The sequence below is a fragment of the Monodelphis domestica genome, chromosome 2, assembly GCF_027887165.1.
Source record: "Monodelphis domestica isolate mMonDom1 chromosome 2, mMonDom1.pri, whole genome shotgun sequence".
NCBI classification, from domain to species: domain Eukaryota; kingdom Metazoa; phylum Chordata; class Mammalia; order Didelphimorphia; family Didelphidae; genus Monodelphis; species Monodelphis domestica.
This window is the reverse complement of record NC_077228.1, coordinates 262,354,301-262,376,171: the sequence shown is the minus strand read 5'-3', so window position 1 is coordinate 262,376,171 and position 21,871 is coordinate 262,354,301. Positions and strand designations below refer to the sequence as shown.

The 21,871-nt window shown below is 40.2% G+C and overlaps 1 protein-coding gene across 4 annotated transcripts in view; it reads right to left on the bottom strand.

The window, feature by feature from the left end:
- Positions 1-13: 13 nt before the first annotated feature.
- MGAT1 (alpha-1,3-mannosyl-glycoprotein 2-beta-N-acetylglucosaminyltransferase) overlaps positions 14-21,871 on the bottom strand; it is a 27,400-nt gene continuing 5,542 nt past the window's right edge. The window contains exons 3-4 of one of the 4 annotated variants that reach the window (XM_056817795.1): positions 11,639-12,444; positions 14-2,949 (exon numbers count right to left, since the gene is read on the bottom strand). In XM_056817795.1, coding sequence (XP_056673773.1) covers positions 1,444-2,787 — 1,344 coding nt within the window. In that variant the 5' untranslated portion in view covers positions 2,788-2,949; positions 11,639-12,444 and the 3' untranslated portion in view covers positions 14-1,443. Of the gene's footprint in view, positions 2,950-8,684; positions 8,843-11,638; positions 12,445-21,871 lie in introns of those variants that run through there. The other 3 variants (XM_056817794.1, XM_007483346.3, XM_016430886.2) reach the window with 3 other exon arrangements.

Here is a 21,871-nt window from a genome sequence, read left to right as displayed (position 1 = left end):
GAGACACAGGAACTTTTCAAATGACAATCTTTATTTTATTCTGGAAAATAATTAGGCAACTTCAATTTTTTTTCCATGAAGTTGAGGTCAGGCAGGAAAAAAATATATAAATGACCAAATTCCTCATTCAACCACCATCACTACCCTTATTTCCCCAGAAGTAAAGGGACTGGAAGTGAAGGAGGGCACACCTTAACCTATCTGTGTTGGGAATACAAGTTTCACAAGTTGGGAAGAGGGGCCACTAAATAGCATTAACCATGCTTGCTCCTCAGGATTCCACCACTGGGGAAAAGGAAAACAGAAGAGTCACACTCAGAAAGGAAGCAACCCACAGAATCAATAGAACTGGACCCAGGGGAAAATGGAAGAGGCACAGAGGACTAGACACTTCCATTCTTCCATCATCCATTGTAAGCTATACCCTCTCCTAAAGAAACTAGGAAAAATGACATTCAAGGAGTGAGGCTGGAGACTGCAACCTTGCAGAAGGAAGAATTTCCTCAACATCAACTGAGGACTCTTCACCACCTCAAGCCCATCCCAAAATCTCCCCATAGTCCTGAGAGTGGAGAACTGGGGGAAGAGTTTGCTTTTCCTCTTTCAACATCTCTTCCCATATTTGGGAATAACTAAACTTCAGAGGAAAGAAGAAAATGAGCCAATAGATAGAAAAAGAGAAACAGGAAGAAAAACAAAAAATACATAGAAAAGATAACACAAATAAGATATGATGCACACCATACACATAGGAGAAACAAAGAAAATGAGACAGAGTAAAAGGTCAAAGACCTAAAATTTAATAATTCATTCCCTGGTCTGCCTTGGGTGTATTCTTTGTTTGGCCAGAAATACATACATGTCCCTAATCCAAGCCCTTAGAAGAGATAAGAGCAAGTGGGAGGAACAGGGGTAGGAATTTACTATCATAGATTTAGAGCTAGAAGGACTGTGAAATCACCTAGTCCAACCTCTTCACTTTATAGACTTTATAAATGAGGAAATCTGAGACCCAGAGAAGGGAAGTGCACCCTAACTAGAAAGGACAGTACCGAAGGGTTAAAAATCAAGTCAGTACATGATGAAGAAGTCCCAATGGGAGAAAAACCTCTGAAAATCATAACTTAAGATTCTCCATGAGGAATCCAAAACTATCTAATGGAACAGAAGACTAGATGTCCCAGCCTCTGGAGGAAAGAGGGCTGACTTTGTTTCTTTCTTATAAAACTCCTGCCCAGAGCCCCAAGAAAGCTTTCAGATTTCTGAGAGGATAATAAACCAGGTGTCCTACACTCCTGCCCCAGGAAGAGAAAATGCACTCGAATGCCACTTGGAAAAATAAAAATAAAAATGGAACTGATAAGAAAACACACAAAAAAGACAATGCAGCTATGGATAACTCTCCATCTCTCCACACAGGGGACTGGAGAGTGGGTGCCACTGCTAACTCCAACTAGGGTCATAACCAGTCCAGTCTTGTGGAGGTGCCAAGTATACCCGACGGCCTCGGAACAGAAAACTGACAATACCCCGATAGCTGGCTCGGGGGACACCTGACTTGAGATCATCCATAACACCTAGGGCCTTAGCAAAGGCTCTGAAGCTGTCCCGTCCCCTGTACTGTACCCGAACCTCCCCTAATTCCTGTTTCTGGTTGCTTTTTAGCTCCTCCACTTGCACTTGGGGGGCAGCATAGACTCGGGCAGAAAAGTCCCGATCATAGGCTTCCTGTTTCAGATAGGACAGGTCCAGCTGAGTGAAGAACACAAAACCCTGGTTCAACTTGATGAACTTGAGGTGCTGGTCAAAGAACTGCCCTTGGCTCACCCCCTTGCGACCAAAGGTCATCGTCCGAGAGATTTCTGGTCTTAAGCAAGCTCGGTCTCGGCGCTGTTCTGGCTGCCGCATCCAGTCATCCCAAAAGGCCTTTGGCCACTTGGGCTCTAACTCATCCCATAGCTCAGCCAACAGTAGCCACCCAAGGCCTGGGAAAAAGTCGGTTCGATAGAGAAGATCAGGCCTTTTGGCATCCACCATCTGCTCTTTGCCATTGTCATTCCAGGCTGAGACACACCACAGTGATGGATCAGTCCTCAGGAGTGGATATGTTGCTTGAAAGTACTCAAAGAAATCTGGAGCTACTTCCAGATCATCCTCCACCACCACAGCTGCCTGATATTTGAAGGTTCGGAAGACCTGGTTCAAGGCCCAGCGGTAATGTCGGGCAATCTTATAATAACCCTGGAATTTTCGGTGCTCTGTTGGGACAGGTATGCTGCTAAGGTCAGGTTGTTTAATGTGCATAATGGCATTGCCATATGAAGCAATGACCTGGGCTGTCACCTTGTGCCCACAATCCTGGCTCACGATAATGGGAAAACGCTCAGCTGAGGGCCGGTAGTGGAGAAGCTTATCTAAGCAACGCCGGACTGTGCTTCGATCACAAGCAATGACTAAAATGGGGAGGACAAATGTTGTAGGGGCTACGGTTGGGTGGGAGACAGCAGGAGGCCCTGCAGTGGCTACTTGCTGCCTCTGGTTCCACAGTACACTATGCTTCTGAATCTGTTGTAGCAGCACGTGTTGTCGCTCCAGCTCTATCTCAGCCTCCTGAGCCAGACGGATCACTCGTCGGGAAAGGCTAGCAGGATCATTGGCAAACGGGTCCTCAGATGATGGGCCACCAGGCAAAGGTCTGGCCCAGAAGAAGAAGAGGAGCAGGGCGTTCCAGGCCACAAAAAGAATCGCACCCCAAAGCACCAGCCCTGCAGACTGCTTCTTCAGCATCCTGACCCCTCACAAGAGGGGTTAGAAGAAGTTGCTGCAGAAGGGACTGGGGGTGATGTGAGAGAAGAAAGGAAGCACTTTTTATTCCTTTTGCTCAGTCCCCTGTCCGCCGTCCAATAAGATGTTTTTGCTAGTCCAGAGGATCAGATAGTAGCCATGGACCTGGAGAAAGGAAAAAGTATAATGAAAATCAAAAATGAATGTTAATTCAAGAGTATATAAATAGTTCAAGAGCAGCAGTTAAAGCCACAGAAATGAGGCAAGGGAATGAAGCATATTAAAATGTCTCTTTTCCCTTGAGAACTCTCAGAAAGAGTCTCCCTCCCTATTTCCCCCCCAATCTGAGCCTCCTATAAAAAGGATAAAAGATTATAATGGGATACCCCTAAAAAGCTAAAGTTTTTAAAGAGAAGTCAACTGATAAGAGAAAAACATAAGGGGGAAAGAGGGACAGATCAATCAATTAATCAACAAGCAAAAGAAGAAGCAAAAACAGTCTGTACCCTCAAGGAATCTTTATTTTAATAGAGAAGATAGCATATATACACCAAAACTGTAGGGGAAAAAAAATCATTCAACAGCTGCCTGAGAGATAGATTAGCCTGGTGACAGAGTTGGAGCATGAGGTCCAAAGTACAGGCACTATGTGACCTGTATTGACAAACCCACAAACAACCTACATTCTCTTTTCTAGAGCCTCCAAACAACTCTATTCCTCTCTCCAAGTATACCCAAATCAGTGTTCAAAAATTAGTGTAAAAGTTTATTTCAAAATTAAAATGATATGGATCCACACCTTTGTATAGTCTAGTACAGAGATAAAGACAAGTGTTTCCTTATAAATTCAATCATCTTCAACAAACTACCTTGGGGCAGCTAGGTGGTTCAGTGGCTAGAGAGCCAGGCTTGGAGACAGGAGGTCCTGGGCTCAAGTCTGGCCTCAAGCACTTCTTAGCTGTGTGACTCTGAGCAAGTCATGTAACCCCAAATTGCCTAACCTTTATCTCACTCTTCAGCCTTAGAAGTGATATTTAGTTTTTTTTTAAAAAAAAGGGGGTGGGTGGGGGGTAACAGCTGGGTAGTTCAGTAGATTGAGAGCCAGGCCTAGAGATGGGAGGTCCTAGGTTCAAATCTAGCCTCAGATACTTCCCAGTTGTGTGACCCTGGGCAAGTCACTTCTCCCCCATTGCCTAGCCCTTACCTCTCTTCTGTCTTGGAACCAATACACAGTATTGATTCCAAGATGGAAGGTAAGGTTTAAAAGGGGGGGGGGGGCCTTAAAAAATTTAGACCCTTTTTTATAACCAAGTTAGTCTATGTTCCAATCATCCTTTCATTCTGAGTTTATTCTTATGTGAGGTTCCCCCTTAACTCCAACTAACCTCATTCCCTTTCATCTCTGTCTTCATTCTGGCATTCAACAAGATTCCAACAAGTTTGTCCCCTTTACACCAGTTTCCCTTTCAAATAACTGAAACATCATGGAGTAGTGAGAAAACCTGAATTCAAATGTCATCTCTGCTCTTCCTACCTAATATCATCTTAGCTAAAACATTAAACTTGTCTAAGCTTCAGTTTTCTAATTTATAAAGTAGATTTATATCCAAAGAATCATTGACAGAATATTGTAGGGGAAATCCTAGTGTGTAGAATATGTATGGATCAAATGGTCAGATCAATCTAGTATACCCAAGTACTTTACAATAAACTATAAAAGAGTTAATAGAAGATGTGAAGCATTATTACTGTCTTGTGACTCCCTATTTAAACTATCTAATCATTTTAACTCCTTTGCCAAGTACCTAGAGTCTCACTTCAATCTCTTCTAAATTTTAATGATTCTAAAAGATCTTTAAAGTGAACACATCAAAGACTTCTCCCAGCTGTAATCATTCCCCCTGTAATTTGCCCAACTCTGAAGTTTAACTATATCCCCAGAAAATTTAACTTTAATATCAACTTCCTAGTACTACAACTCACAAAATGAAGTTCCCAGGAGGGGGAGCTAGAGTCAGCAAATTCTTCACTTCTTACTCTTATTTTGCAGTCTACTACATACAAACCAGATAAATATCTCCTTCTTTAGCCCCCAATTTATAGGTCCACTGCTTTCATAATATTCTCCTACAGCTTCCCTATAGACTTTCCTCCAAAGACAGGGTATTATGCTTTCTTTGTTTGGAAGGTTATCCTCCTAGCTGCTGACAAAGCAGTGAGCAGATTCCAGGCCTTCCGTGTCTTCTTTCCCAATGATGAGAAGTTAAATTGGAGCTATAGGTAGAGATCAGGAGACTTGTGCTACCTATCCTAGAATTCTCTTACAGAATTAATCTAACCTCCAAAGTGAGATGAGACTGGAAGAGAGAGTAAGGAGGGGCCAAACACCTAGATTCTTAAATCTTGGTTAACTTTGAACCATCTCAGCTAATAGAGACAAATTTCTTCTAACTTTTAACTAAGGATCTTTGATAGAATATTGTAAGGACAATCCTAGTTTATAGAATACATATGGATCAAATGGTCGGATCGAGCTAGTATACCTAAGTACTTTAACTTCTTAACTAACTCTAATTCTAACACATAGGACCTAAACCAAAACTACTGGGTCCTGCCTCTTCCTTCTTGTGGTTGAGTCATGTCTCACCATATTTGAAGTTTTCTTGGCAAAGATACTGAACTCGTTTGCCCTTTTTTTCTCCAGCTCATTTTACAGATGAGGCAAGTGAGGCAAACAGGGTTAAGTAACTTCCCCCAGTCACAAAGCTGGTAAATTCTGGTAATCAGAGCCAGATTTTAATTCAGGAAGATGAGTCTTCCTGACTCTAGGCCCAGCACTCTATCTGCTGTGCCACCTAGCTGCCTCCCTCCTCCCCACCCCCATCTTCTATTCTAAACCAATACTTCAGGTATGCATCTTGGAATGGTGGGAGATGAACTGATTTGTCACTGCCATTAATTTTTCAGCCCTAAGAATCCTGGCCTGTATCACACTTTCTCAATCACCTAGATGCCCTGGATCTTCAAATAAGATCTATCTCCCATAAGCTCTCTGAATCTGCCTTGCCATTATCCCTCAATCAAAATTTTTCTCTCATTCCCAATTGGCAGAAGAACTCGAGACAAGATGAACTCCCTTTCTAGACCTTTGTTCTCTAGTTTCTATCCAGTGGTACAGTGTTATTAAATGTTTAAACTTCTGTGTCAAAGTTCTTTTGTTGTGAAATGAATGTAAGGAATATACTAGAAATCAAGGGAACTGGGTTATAATCCCATCTCTGACACTGGCTAGTTAAACTGAGAGCAAACCCCCAGAGCAAACCAACTAACTTTCACAGAACTCATTTCCTTTACATAAGGGTTTTAGAATAGATCTTTTTCATTTCTAATAGTCTCTGCTAATAGTTCTCTCTCCCTATCTTCTAGGGAGAAAAGCATTCAAAAAGAGTTTGTAAATGGATACTAGACACAAACACATTTATAATTATTGGTACTGATTCAAAAGCCCTGTGATAAAATAATCCCAAATGGCAGATGAAACAGAAATCTCATTTGAGATAACATTGAACACATTAGAAATGGGTTTAGCCCTTAACCCAAGGCACTTAAGATAAATGGAAAGCAATTCCTAATAATAAGGATTTAAAACATTAATAAAAGTGAATTAAGAGAAAAAATTGTTATAAAGATTGTAAAAAAAAGTTGCAAGAAAGGTGTTTGAATTCAAGAAAAAATCTGATCTGGGTATAAAATAGAAAGGGAATGGGGCAGGAATGAAGGGGGTATGTTGTCAGGAGGCAAACGGACAGGATAAGATAGCATCTCTCTTAGCCAAAAGTTGATGGAACTAGTCTCACTCCTATCTGAGCTGTCTTCCCACTCTATTCCCTTCCCTCAATATACACCAAAGAGACACTCACCAAAACTACAAGACCCATCAATCATCAAACATTCATTAAGTCAATAAAGCAGGAGCTACATACTATAGAGGAAAGAAATACCAAGACAAACATGAAGCAGTCACTGACCTAAACTGTACATTCCATAGCAGAGAAGGCATGTACAAAAATAAATATGAATTTTTTAGAGAGGCATTAGCAATTAGGGATAGGGTCCTTAGATATTACCTTGACAAAACCCTTCATTTTACTGATGGGGAAACTGAAGCCTGGAAAGTTAGAGGCTGTGCCCAGTCACATTTATGAGGCACTTCTAGGTTTGCAAAGCACTTTCCTTATAACCACCTTTGACTAGATAAACTATTTATGGTCCAGTGCACCACAACAAACATATATACTATTAGAAATAAAACTAGATTTTGAATTTGTGTTTTTTACTTCCTAATCTGGTGGGAGTTCCCCACCCATTCTACCCTAAAGTAACCAAAAATAAAAAGGGGAAAGAGGAAATATTTATGCAAATAGGACCAACATGCAAAATAGTGTCTCTTAGGACTCTAGAATTTAAGAGTCCTGCATCTCTGGTATTCTTCTTTCCTTGGCTGATTTTCTCCCAGAAACCAACTATCCTATTTCAGAGCCTTTCTTTCTCCTTGCACTAAATTCCAGAAATGTTTCCAAGCACACCGCCTCTTTAATTGCTACCATTAATTTTGTTTCTCCTTTCTCTCCCCAACCCTAAATCCCTTCCCAAAACATTGTGTCCCCAGGAATAGCAGGGCTCCTTCCCCTTCCTCCTCTCCAAAACTCCTGCTCCCCTTTCCTCAGGGTATAGACATCTTTCCCTTTCCAAACAAAATATTATATAGGATGATTGAGCTGAATTATCCTCTAAGGATAAGACCTATAGTTTTATTCCCCAATCTCGAAGTTCATTGAAGCCAAGGCCCAGATCTTCCTCCTCAAACTTTCTTCACAAGTATTAGTTCTTTCAAAACTAGAATTAGGACACTGATAAAAAAAAAAATCATGGAGTTCTGGGAAATGGTCAAAGATGTACAATCCCAATGATATTGCAGGTCTTTCTTGGCCCTCCAGATCCAACTCTGGATCTCTACAAACACACCTGTCCCACCCATCTTACCACCACCCATTCCCATGGGCATACTCTTCCCCAAAACAAAATTTCCCTTCAAGTTTCACAATAACTCCCTCTGCTCCAAAAAGCCTGCTTTCCACAGCTGGCTGCCTGAATTCCAAATAGAGTGCTCAGTGTTCCTACTTTGCTGAACTCTCCCTCAGGGGAAACAAATTAAGTAAATAAAATCCACCGTCAAAAAAGAAACTAAAATCTACTCAAAAGCTTAACCATTCACTACATACCTTAAGCCAGTGGTTCTCAACCTTTCTAATGCCGTGACCCCACAATACAGTTCCTCATGTTCCCCCATGTTTCCCTCCATTTGCAGTGACCCCAAACCAAAAAAAATTTTGGTGGCTACTTCAAAACTGTAATTTTGCTACAGTTATGATTCCAAATGTATATACCTGATATGCATTATGTATTCTCATTGCTACAAATTGAGAGGTTGAGAACCGCTGCCTTAAGCTGCCCCACATGCTACCTGACCCCCAACTCCAACACAAAATGTTGGACACAAACCCACTTCCACACCATCTATCGGCTCCTCTACCCCTGGGAATTAATGAGATTAGGACGGTCAGACCCCTGCTGGGCAGAGTTTTTGGAGGTGGTTTGGGGGAGAAGTGTGGGGGAATCAAACAAGACACTGCTCCTTCCTCCCATTGTGACACCCCTCCACAGCTTGCTCGGTCTGACCCTGGGTGCCTGGTTCCGCTATCTCTGGCACTTTTGGAGCCTCTACCGTCCCAGAGATTTTCGACTGAATCCTTCGGTCCCTCCCTCGATTTGTCCACGAGCCCCAGAGCCGCCTTCGCGGCTCCCTGAACTTCCTGCCACAGCAAACTTTCCCCAGTTACCCAAGAGTCGCGCCGCCGTGGGCCGGGGGCCGCTGGACCGCACGACCCCGACCCCAGTCGTGAACGAGCCCCGAAAGACGGCCGGCAGCCAGCGCCTTCCGCCCAAGATACCCCTTCCTGAGACTCAAGCAGGGCCCGCCCCGGCAAAGCAACGTGGCCCTTCCCCCGAGGAAGGGAGGGGAGTGAGACAGTTCCGCCCAAGAGGCGGGGTAGTCGGGGACCGGAGCCGCCTCCTGAGCACCAGACTGGGGCCCCGGAGCCCGGCCAGAGTTCCTACTGCCCGCACAAGCGGTGGGCGCAGGCCTAAAGGCCGAGTGGCGGGTCAGATAAGGCACGATTCCCATTGACTCCTGGCAAACTCATCATTGGTCTCCACTTTTTAGTTATACCAAATCATCCTAACGCCCTCTCACCTTGAGCCCGACATTTAGGTCCCCAATCCACCTCTCCTTCCTTTCCCCCATTTCGCTCCCGCAGGGAATTCATGGATCAAGTATCTTCCCAATTCAGATCTCATTCCATTCTCTGCATTCACTGGATTACGATGGAGAGTTGGAAGGGTCACAGGATCACCGGATATTTGAGGTGATAAAGTCAATCAATAAACATTAAGTGCCTAGTGTATGCCCGGCACTGGGGGCTACAAAATTAAAAAAAAAAAAAAAAGTTAATTCCCCACACTCCAATTTATGTTATATGGGGGAAAACAACACCTAGGTCCTAAAGTGTTAATTTGAGGAGAGAAAAAGAAGAAAGCACTAGCTTGGAAGGAAGCTAAAAGAGAGGAGGCCACAATTACTTCCAAGCATGGAAAGCAGTCTGTGAAAGCCACAGAGATAAGCGATTCTATGTTGTATGCGGACAACAGTAAATAGGCAGGTTTGGGTGGCATGTAGAGTGCATGAAGGGGAATAAATCTTTTCCCAGCTAGGAAAAGCTAGATAGCTTTAACTGACACAAAGAAGAGTTTGTATTTTATCCTAGAAGGAACACATAGATGCAGTAGAGAACCACTTTTGTTTGTTGCTTTTTGTTTTTTTTTTGTTTGTTTGTTTTGTTTTGTTTTTTAAGCAAAGAGGTAACAAGGCCAAATCTAGAAATATCTGTTTGGTAGTGATATGGAGGGGATCACTTGGAGAGAAAAAAGACTTTAGGAAAGAAGCATAATCAGGAAGCCACACAGTTCAAGAGAAAAGTAATTCAAGACTTGAACTAGGGTGTGTCTTTGTTCTAATTGTCCTTGTGGTGATGTTACATTTACTCAAAAATTTAAAGATCTAATCTTTATATGGATATTCAGTAAGTGATGAAATGTCAAAATATCCCTTTAAAAATGAAAATCATATTTTAAAAATATGGTGTTTCAGGTAGATTTTTGTACTTAGAATATTCATATATAACTTGTGAGCAGACTTTTTTGATCAAACTGATCATTTTCATTTGCGTAATAAAACAAGGACTTCTATTAAAAAATGTTAGTATAGAGAAGTGACAAGAGATGTAAAGAAGGTAAGAACTGAGTTGGCAACTGATTGGATATTTGGGGAGAATGAAGTTTCAAAACTGGGTTGCTAGAGCAGTGGTGGTATCTTCAATAGAATTAGGAATGTTAGGGAGACAAGTACATTGGGGGGAAACAATATTTTTTGAAATGTTGAATTTGTTATGCCTCTAGGACACAAATGTAGGACTGGAGTTCAAGAGATCAGAATTGGAAGCTATCTATATAAAGATGATAATTAAACCATACATGAAAATGTAGCAAGGAAAGCTGCTCAAAACATCTGCTGTTAGAAGACAGGATATGAATGAGGACCCAGCAAAAATGATCCTAAAAAGGAGCAACCAAATAGCTAGAATAGGGACCAAGAAAGCAGTGTCAGATAAACCCAGAAAGGAAAGAGTACCCAGAAGGAAAATGTGGTCAGTGTCAAATGTTAGAGATAATGGAGAATGAAAAGGACCAGGAAAAGGTCACTGAACTCAAAGTTACTAGTATCCCTTGTGTCAAGTGAGAAAATTTGTTGTGTTATTCTCAAGGTAATAGTTATTAATATTGCCAAGTTAGTAAAGCTGGTTCTCCCCCATCTTTCTCCCTGGAAGACAAGATTACCTCATCCCATCCTTCTCTCAGCAGGGCAAAGGTCTTACAGTCTCTAAGTGTTTTAGGTTGGATCTTTGGAGTTTGTCTGGGAAGTACCCATGATCAAATCTTAAATACACTTTTATCTTAGAAGTTTCTCCCATTAGTAGAACCAGGAGAACATTGTACACAGAGACCGATACACTCTGATACAATTGAATGTAATGGACTTCTCCATTAGTGGCAATGCAGTGATCTGAACAACTTGGAGCGATCTACAAGAAAAAAACACTATCCACATTCAGAGGAAAAACTGTGGGAGTAGAAACACAGAAGAAAAAACAACTGCTTCAATACATGGGTCGAGGGGATATGGTTGGGGTGTAGACTCTAAATGAACATCCTAATGCAAACACCAACAACATGGAAATAGATTTTGATCAAGGACACATGTAATACCCAATGAAATTGCACATCGGCTGCGGGAAGGGTAGTGATAGGGGAGGGAGGGAAATAATATAATTCTTGTAACCAAGGAATAATGTTCTAAATTGACTAAATTAACTTAAATTTAAAAAAAAATTAAATTTAATTTTAAAAAAGTTTCTCCCATTGTATCAGAGGTGGTCAACCCCCTCCCCCCCGCCACCCCCTCCTTGGAATGATCCTCTTATATCATTATAAAACATCAGCCTCTCCCAGGTAATCCAGCCCTGAACTCCTCCTCTCTTTGTATAATATTCCTATCCTTTATTTCTGGATTAAAACCTGTCTCCAACTCTGACCATTTCTTTAACATGTTAATTTGAAGGAAGGTTTGAATGTGTAAATTAAATCTATTGTATTTTCCTAAAAGTTAAGGGTTTTTTACCTTAGACATGGCCATGCATCTCTGATCGCATTACAATCCATGGCACGCAGCTTTCTAACACTTTCAAGTACCTGGGCAGCACCATCGCCAACAAAGGGTCCCTAGACCACGAGATTAATGCCAGGATCCAAAAGGCCAGCCAGGCACTTGGGCAGCTGCACTGCAAAGTCCTCCAACACAGCAGTGTAAGCACTGCGACGAAGCTCAAAGTGTATAACGCAGTGGTCCTCAGCTTGCTCCTGTACAGTTGTGAGACATGGACACTGTACCGGAAGCACATGAAGCAGTTGGAGCAATTCCACCAACGCTCCCTCCGGTCAATCATGAGGATCCGATGGCAGGACCAAATCACCAACCAGGAAGTCCTCGACAGAGCCAAATCCACCAGCATCGAAGTCATGGTCCTCAAAACCCAGCTACGATGGTCTGGACACGTCATCTGCATGGACCCACTGCGAATACCAAGACAGGTATTCTATGGTGATGTCAGCTGGACTCAGGAAACAAGGCCGACCAAAGAAAAGATTCAAGGATCAGCTAAAGTCCAACTTGAAGTGGGCTGGCATTACACCAAAGCAACTAGAACTCACTGCCTCTGACAGAAGCAGCTGGCATACCCACATTAACCATGCCGCCACCACCTTTGAAGATGAACAACGTCGACATCTTGCCGCTGCCCGTGAACGCCGACACCAGGTCACAACCTCACCTCCCGTAACAACTGGAGTTCCATGCCCCATGTGCCACAAAATTTGCACCTCAGCCTTTGGACTCCAAAGCCACATGAGGGTACACCATAGATGAAACTGCACAAAGACAATAGTCATTCTCGATCACCAAGAGACTACTATATATATACATGGCCACGCATCTCTCTGTAAATCTGGGGAACACTGTCTTAGGTCCATGATGTGAAACATTGCTCTACATTTCTCTCTCAATAAATATATTCCATTTTAAAGATGATTTTCCTCGATCTTTTTGAAAAAATGGCTAAAGAGGGTATATACCTTGATATTTTAAGGTCCTCTTAAATTTCCACTTCACACACCCTGCAAACAGCAGTTTCAGTTGAGTGATAAGAAGCCAGACTAGGGTTTGAAAAGCAAGCAAGAACATTAGTGGAGGCAAGGAGTACAGAAAAGGTTTTCTATGAATTTGGTTGTAAAAAGGAGAATAGTCATATAGAATAGATGAGTGTGCACAAAGATTTAGAATTATAGTCATTCTCAGTCACGGAGAGACTACCACTAGACACTAGACTAGTCATATAGAATAATAGTTTGAAATGATGGTAGGCTTAAATAAACTTTTTTTTTTTAAGTACGGGTGAGCATTTTCATAGGAAGCAGGAGGTCAGTACTTAAGGGTAAAGATTGGATAGAAAGGGAATGACAATGAGGCAAGCTCTAAAGGAGACCAGAAAGAATAGGAACAAAAATTCTAAGTAGAAGGGGCTGTCCTTAGGAAGGAAAGGAGCTAGGCTTGGGTAAAGGAGGAATAATGGGAAATGATAAGGAGTTTTGAGATGTAGAGTTTTGGGAAAGAGGAAGCTCACAGAGAATATTTTTCTTTTTATTTTCTCTTGTCTTATTTTCTCAGTAAAGTATGAGCTTTGCTCAAAGTCCTTTGCTGAGAGGGAGGAGGGAGTTGTGGTGTGGGAGGTGTAAAGGTTAAATTTTGGGTTGACTTTCTGATCTGTGTATCTGGGAGTAAGTATAAGCACAGGCTGTATGTTTATTTAGGAACTGAGTCCTGAGAAAGGAGTAAACAGGATGCTTAAATCCTGGAAGGGAATGACTTGCTAGCATGGTAAAAAGGTCACTCACTGAACTAGGTGTTGGAAAACTTGAATTCATAGTATTCCATACTGCTTATGTGGTTACTAGTCCATTTTCCCAGTCCTTCTTCACTAAAACCCATGCCTTTCTTCCTCTAATTTGGAATGGGAGCCCTGAGTAGAGAATGGCAATCTATAGTTCTTTGGAGCTTGCATCCAAATCTGAATCTGTCCCTATTACAAAATTCATTGCACCCTGCCATCTAAAAAGAACCTAAAAGAACCATAAAATCATGGCACCGGGAGTTTCTATTATTCCAACTCCATGTCTTACAAAAGAGACCCAAGCAGATTTCATTATAATCAAATAGTAGCCTTGGGTGCTTCTCCCACCCAAGTTGCCAGTGTGCCAAAACAAACTGAGAAACTAACAAGTCTCCAAAGACTGAAAAAGGGTGTAAATGCTCTCTGCTTTCTGGTTGCTTTCAAGTGAGGAGAATGAACAACTGGTGGCCTCCAAGGAGAGAAGAGTCCTCTGGTCTTGTAAGATTTCAAAAGGTTGCAGGAGCAGATGTCCAATGAGAGCAGTCCTTGCCAGAGTTTGTCACTGAGCTCTATGACCTAACAGTGGGTCCACAGCAACTCTAAAACCATACTCTGCATCAAGGGAACAACTTTTATCACATTCAGAAGTCAACGTTTTTAACGTCTTTTCTAAGTTTGAGCCTACTCTCCCCAGGGGCTGAGAGGGGAAGGAAGAAAAGAGTGTCCCACATTCAAGAGGATGTGATTATACTCTATTCTTGTTATCTATTCTCACTAATTATCCCTAGTGTGAAAGCTACAAAAAAAAAAAAATTAAAGTAGAAAGCACGTGTCTCGAGACCTAAAGCAAAAATACCTGGAATCAAACTGTAGAAGAAAGGTAGCGTAGGGAAAAAAGTTACTGGTGGAAGAAATCGAATTCCCACTGATAACATAGCAAATTAATGTCTCTGGAAAACTTCCTTTTCCAGAAACCAGGTCTGCTTAGGGGAAAAGAGAGAGAAAGGAAGAGATTAAAGGAAATAGGGAAAGAGAAGAGAGAAATGAGCATTTTTCCTGATTTAGTCAACTTTATTTACTCTAATAATCTTTTTACATGTTAATATCTCTTGCTTCCCAGGTCATCAGCTCCAATGATCTGAACATTCATACTACTTCAACTATTTCCCCAGGTTATAGATTCTTGATCTCATTATTCACAAATGTTTAATCCCATAAGTCTGAAATTCCCCTAACCATAATCTTATATTCCTTCTGTCTCTTTCTACATCTCATTCACACCCCTCCTAAATCAATTTTTTGTCTTTAACACAACATTCAGTCACTCTATATATCCTACTTTCCCTACTTTCTAGGCCACCATCTCTGTTCTGGCCTCACTTTCCTCCCTTCAAAATCTTGAATCTAAGGTTAATAAATTCAGCTTCCACTTTAACATCCTCTACCTTTAAGACCCTTGGACCTTTGTCCTACTGACATTCATTACTTTCTAAGCTTCAACTCTAAATAATCACAACTAACATTTATATAGTGGTACCTTGACACACAAGTTTAATTAGTTCCAGGGCCAACTTCGTCACTCAATTTGCTCAAGTGTCAAATTGAATTTCCCCATTTAAATTAATGGAAATGCACTTAATTTGTTCTGGCCCCAAAAAAACATGCAATTTTTTTAAATTTTATATGCTTTTAAGTATGAAAATGTACTTTATATATAACAAATAAATATATTCATATATAATAATTAAGAATGTAAAGAAATAAATTTGCTTATGAAATGTTATTTACCTTCAAGATCAGGGGAAGATGCTGGGGGGGGGGTTCATTTTGTGCACTATTGCTTAATATGACACTTAATGCTACAATTAAATGCAAAATTGACTTTATACATTATTTATGATATGTAACTTTATTGCTAAACTTAATTGCTATTTTTTTACTTTACTTAATTATGATCATTTTCTTCATTGAATTTTGGCTGTTTTGCCACACTTTCCTCAATTTCAATTAGAGGCCATTTCAACAAAAACCTTTCCATGGAAGTTTATTTCTTCCTCCTTTTCAGAACGTTTCAACAATGTGTGAAACAAGTGATTTCACAGCTCCAATTCATGACCTGTGGCAACTTTTTCTGGGTGTGTCCTTTCAATAAACAGTTTAATTTTTTCCCAAATCCTCAATATTTCCTTAATCTCCCTTGTACTGATTATCTCATCCACCTCGGGCTCCTCCCCACCAATTTCTTGCAAAACCTTTGTATGCTGCTGCTGCTATAACTCCTTCAATTCCTCCATCATCAGAACTCATGGTTAAAAGTTAAGAAATTTGACAAAAAAAAAAACAAAACCTAGATAATAAAGACAAAAATAAAGACACAAAAGCAATTCAATACAGATGCTCACATGGCCAGATAAACACTGAACTAAATGAGAGCCTCACGAGGTGATGGAAGCTTGTAATTCAAATATCCACTCGTGACTTAAAGCAAAAATTCCCAATCGTGACTGCTTGTATCTCAAATTGATCATGATTTAAGGTGCTCATGTATCAAAGTACCACTGTATAGTGTTCTAAGGTTTGCAAAGCATTTTATCATGTATCTGTCTATCTATCTATCTATCTATCTATCTATCTATCTATCTATCTATCTATCTAACCCTCATTTCAACCACATAACAATTGTATGAGGAAGATACTATTTTTCCCCCATTTTACAGATGAGGAAACCAAGACTGAAAGAGATTAAATGACTTGCCCAACTAGTCAGTATCTGAAATAGGCTGTGAAATCAGGTATTCCTAATTCAAAGTCTGGCACACCATTCATTAAACCCTCCCATTTGACTTCTCCACTTCTACTCCCAAGCTATTGACCATCTCATTCTCCAAAGTCTACTCCAAAACTTTTCTCTCCCCCTTCTTTAGCAGAAAGTCTTGAATTATACTTGGCTGAAAAAAGATCTCATGAGCTTCTTTTCTTCAATCCTATGTCAAATCAAAACCTATTCTCATTTCCTCTATTCCAATATGGGATGCAAAGGTGGCTCTTTTGATAATAACAATCCTGCTATTCATGCCATTAAATCCCATTCTTCCCCATCTCCTTCAGAAACTAAATCCTTTTCCCTGTCCACCTTCTCTCCCTAATTTTCTTCCTAAATTTCTCTCATTTCCCTTATCCATTAGCTCTTCCTCAATTGCCTACAAATATGCTTGGACTTTATTTCTCACTTTCATAGCCAAAATTCTAGAAAAAGCTACTTACATTCATTCATCTTTTCTACCGCTTCCCAATTCCTTGTAATCTGGCTGTTGGCCCCACCTCTTGATTGAAACTGCCCTTTTCAATGGCACTAATGATCTCTTTATTGCTGAATCTAAAGGTCTCTCCTCAGTTTTCATTCTCTTTAAACTCTGAAGCATAGGACACTCTTGTTCACACTCTCTTTCTGAAAACTCCCTTCTACTTAAGAGTTTGTCACTTTGTTCTCTTCTGGTTTTCCTTCAACCTATTTGATAGCTTCTTTTCACAAACATCATCTACAAGCCCTTCCTCCCGATAGGGATAGGTGTATCTGCAGCCTTTGCACTGGTTTCTCCCAAGAAAGGTCATCAGTTTCTATGGGCTCAAACCATAGAAATGACAACAGCTCTAGTCCTGTACTTCTACCTACCTATAAGGGCATCTCAAACACAACTTGTCCAAAGAACTATTCATTATCTTTCCCCCAAATTCTCCCCACTCCTTTCCTGATTTCTGCCAAGAATATCACCATCCTTCACATACTCAGATGTGAAAAACAGTAGCCATATTTGATTCTACACTCTTATTCCCATCTACCAGTTGCCAAGTCTTGTCAATTCTTTCTCCACTCTCGCAAATCTAGCCCTATTTCACTAGACTCCCACATACAACCACCCTAGTTCAGAGTGCTCATTATCACTTACCTAGATTACCACAATTACCTTTTTTTAAAACTCTTGCCTTCTGTCTTAGAATCCATACTATATATTGGTTCTAAGACAGATAATGGTAAGGGCTAGGCAATGGGTGTTAAATTACTTGCCCAGGTCACAAAACTAGGAAGTATATCAGGCTAAATTTGAACCCAGGACTTCCTATCTCTAGTCCTGGCTCTTAATTCACTGAGCCACTTACCTGACCCTGCCCCAATTGCCTTCTCATCTCTGTCTGTCCTCTAACTTCTTCATTCTAGCCTTCACACAGTTGCCAATTTGATATTCCTAAAACACAAGTTTGAGCAAGTCATTTTCTCTTTCTCAAAGCCATTCAATGGCCACCTAGAGCCTCTAGAATAAAATACAAATATCTTAAAATACCTGTTAGAAATCTAAAGACTTCTCTTACTGCTTCTACTCTATTTCTGGGCTGATTATGCATTACTCACATTCTTACATTCTATATTCCAGCTCAACTGAAATACTTGTTGTTCTGTGTCTGTGATAGAATATCTGATTCTGTGCATGCCTGTAATACTCTCTCTTCTCACCTTCACCTCTTGAAATACAACATTCCCTTCATTGAAGAAGAAAGTATGCAGTTGGATAGGGTGGTCAATGCTTCAAAGGCTGTTCCACCTCTTGGGATCCTTACTTATCTGCAAGATTCAACTCAGGTACCACCTTCTCCAAGAAGACTCCTTTGATTCTTCCCCCCAGGTCCCAGATGTTAGTACTGTCTCTGATTTCCATTGCCTTTATTGGTATTCATGTTATATCATTCCAGTGGAATATAAGCTTACAAAGCAAGGGGTCCTTAACCATTTTGGGAGGCATGGATTCTTCCTCAAGATAGTTTTTAAACACATAAAATACAAAGAATTACAAAAGAATATAATTCTATTGAAATAAAACATGTTTCTTAAAAAGACAAGCAAGTTCATAGACCTAGGTTAAGAACCTCTGTTTTATAGAGTATATCAGGCAGCTAAGTGGTATGGTAACTAGAGTACCAGTACCAGGCCTGCAGTCAGAAAGAGTCATCTACCTGATTTCAAATTTGGTCTCAAATACTAAATATGTACCCTGAGCAAGTCATTTAATCTAGTTGGCCTCAGTTTCTTCATCTATAAAATGAACTAGAGAAGGAAATGACAAACCACTCTAGAATCTTTGCCAAGAATACCCCAAATGGGGTCATAAAGAATCAGAAATGTCTGAACAAAAGAGTAGATACTGCTTTTTTTTTTCCTTTGAATCTCTAATGCCTAGGACAATTCCTTGCATATTTAACTGAATTAAATTGTAGTGAGTTTTTTTTTTCCCCTCTACCTTCTCATATGTTCCAAATTCTTTCCCATCCCCTGACCTAGGACTCCTAATACTTTCATTTCTAAACACCTGAATTCCAAGGCTACTATCAGAAGGTAGACATGTGGGCCACCTCCACCATTCAGTAACCAATGTCATACTCCTTCTCCCTTATCACCCACATACTTTCAAATTAAATTTTCATAACTCTTATCTTCTGCTTTTCAGTCTACATACTTATTCTCTCCTGTAACCCAAGAATTTTACCGTCTCTTTACTCTTCTATCTCTAGCTCCTCTCCTCTCAATTCTGTATGCTATTCTCCTTCTGAAACTCTAGAGGTTCCATTTCCAATTCTAGGTGTCTAGAATTTAAAACCAATTAAAGGATAGAATTAAATTGAACTCAACAAATATTTATTTTGCACTTACTTTGTGCCAAGCAGCCAGGCACTAAGGAGTACAAATAAAAAAAAAAGTCTCTACTCTCAAGGAGTTTACATTCTATTGGATATTAGTATGTACACAAATAAGTAGAAAGCAAGGACAGCTGAGGTACAAGAGAGCACTAGCACCCTGAGGGAATCAGGGAAGGCTTTTAGAAAATAGTATCTGAGTTGAGTTGCATCTTGAAGGAATCTAAGACTTCTTAAAAGTGAAGATGTGGAAGAAGTGCATTCCAGGCACAGAGATCGGTGTTAGGAGATAGGTATTGAGTTTTAAGAAACTTCTAGTTTAGCTGGAATATAAAGATAGTGCTGAATAGTATAAAATAAAGCTGGAAAGGTGGGTGGAAAACTGTGGAGGATATTAAATGACACAATGCTGAGTTTGTATTTTAATTCTTAAAATTTAGCTAACACCCATTCTATCCTTCCCTATAGTCACAGAAATATCCCTATTCTTGGGGGCAGCTGGATAGCTCAGTGGATTGAGAGCCAGGCCTAGAGATGGTTCAAATCTGGTCTCAGACACTTCCCAGCTGTGTGACCCTGGGCAAGTGACTTGACCCCCATTGCCTAGCCCTTACCATTCTTTTGCCTTGGAACCAATACACAGTATTGACTCCATATTGACTCCAAGACGGAAGGTAAGGGTTTATTAAAAAAATTTTTTTATTTAAAAAAAAATAAAGAAATATCCCTATTCTTCACTAAGGCTAATCTTTGTACCTGTCCATTTTATTCTATTCCTTCCTGTCTACTTCACCTTCCTCAGCAGTCATTACCTCTCTCACATACATATTCTACTTCTTCCTGTCTACTAGATTTACAACATATCCAGATCTCCCCAATTCTAAAAAACTTTTCCCTTGAAGGGATGGAGGGGAGGGAAAGAACATGATTCTTGTAACCAAGGGAAAATATGCTAAATTGACTAATTAAATAAAATTTTCAAAAAAAATAAAAAATAAAAAACTTTTCCTTTGATCCTACTATTCCTGTTTATATATCATCCTATCCCTCTTTTCCTCTTCATTGCTAAATTGTTGGTGAAAAGTTGTCTTTGCTTTATTTTCCTAATTATGACTAGGGAAGCTTACTACACCCTAGTTATACCTCCTTCTCTCTTTATAGAGTATATAATCCAAAATAATATTAGGACAATCCTTTCAACTGAAGTCTACGGTCCAATCAGAAAGAAAAATCTTATTGGTCTTTATCAAGCTCCAAACAACATTTTTGCATTATTATTATTGAGGGCCTAACCAGTGTCTAAAAGGAAAGGCCAGATAATACTGGAAGTGATTAGGTAAATGGTCAGATTGAGGGAAAGAAGTTTGAGATTAATTCAGTTAATAGAAGTAGCTCATTCACCTTTTGACCAGGCAGAAATAATTCTTGGAAAAGTAGTTAAAGAGGGAATAAATGGCTTTAAGAAAATAATTCTCCAATATGTATAGATGGTTTTATTTGATATAGTAAAATGTCAACTGAACTTTCACCTGAGCTCTTTAAATGTTTTTATCTCATTGAAGAACTTTATCTCTGGGAATTCTATTAACTGTAATTTCAAAATGGCTCAAAGCTTTTTAAAGGCAGGATGGATTTGTCTTTCTAGAGTTTCTCTCTCTAAGCAAAAATGCTTAGAATTAGAAAATTGTAATTAATAAATTAATCTCTGACCAAAACATAGTATAGAATCTGGGGGGTTTCCCATTACCTCCTCTCTGTCCCCAGTGGAGACAGTCCAGGACCCTAAACTGAAGAGCAATAGAAACACCAATATCCCACATACATCCATGACCACTTCCAGCCTGGACACCACAACCATCTTTGAATACTATGGAGGAGGAGCCTACCAATCACTAATCAGCTGCCACCAATAGTCCAAGGGTGTGGCTGAGCCCCTAGAGGCCTGATTCTGTTTCTAGTTCAGCCTCTACAGCTATCATCCCAGAAAACAATCCTTGAGGTGTCACCAGGAAACTACTTCTCTTAGTGCTATAGTCACTACCTCCTTCAGCAACCACATCTTTGAAGAACCAGGAAAAAAAAAATTCTTCTTAGTATGTCAAAAGGTTCAACAACAGAAACTGCATTAATAGCTTCTTTGCTTCTCTACTCTAAAGTCTATGGGGCTTTTTCATCTGACTTGCAGCTCAAAATACCTATATGTACTGTTTTTTCCATTAGAATGTGAATTCTTCGACACTATGGACAGTCTCTGCTTTTCTATATGGAACCTCAAAGCTCAGATCAGTGCTTTGCACACAATAAGTGTTTCATAAATTCTTTCTCTTTCATTAATTGTCCCTTCAAACCATGCATTCTAGCTTTCACTTCTACCAATCAAATGATCACTCTTTAAGAAACTGCTCTCTAAAAAGTCCCAAGTGACATCACCAAATCCCAAAGGTTTCCAATTCACTGTCCTTACTCTCTTTGTAGCTTTTGAGAGGCTGACTATCCTAAGAAACGGTTCTTCTCACAGTCAGAGACACTCCTAGTTTTCCTTAACTTTCAAATGAATTCTTCTTTACTTTCTCTGGCTCTTAAACCTTTTCCCATCCACTTAAGGCATTCCCCAAGGATCAGTCCAAGGCTCTCCTCTCTTTATATTCCCTTCCCCAGACAATCTCATTTACTCCCACAGCACAATTTAGTCCTAAATCTACAGATCCATTCAGAAATCTTTT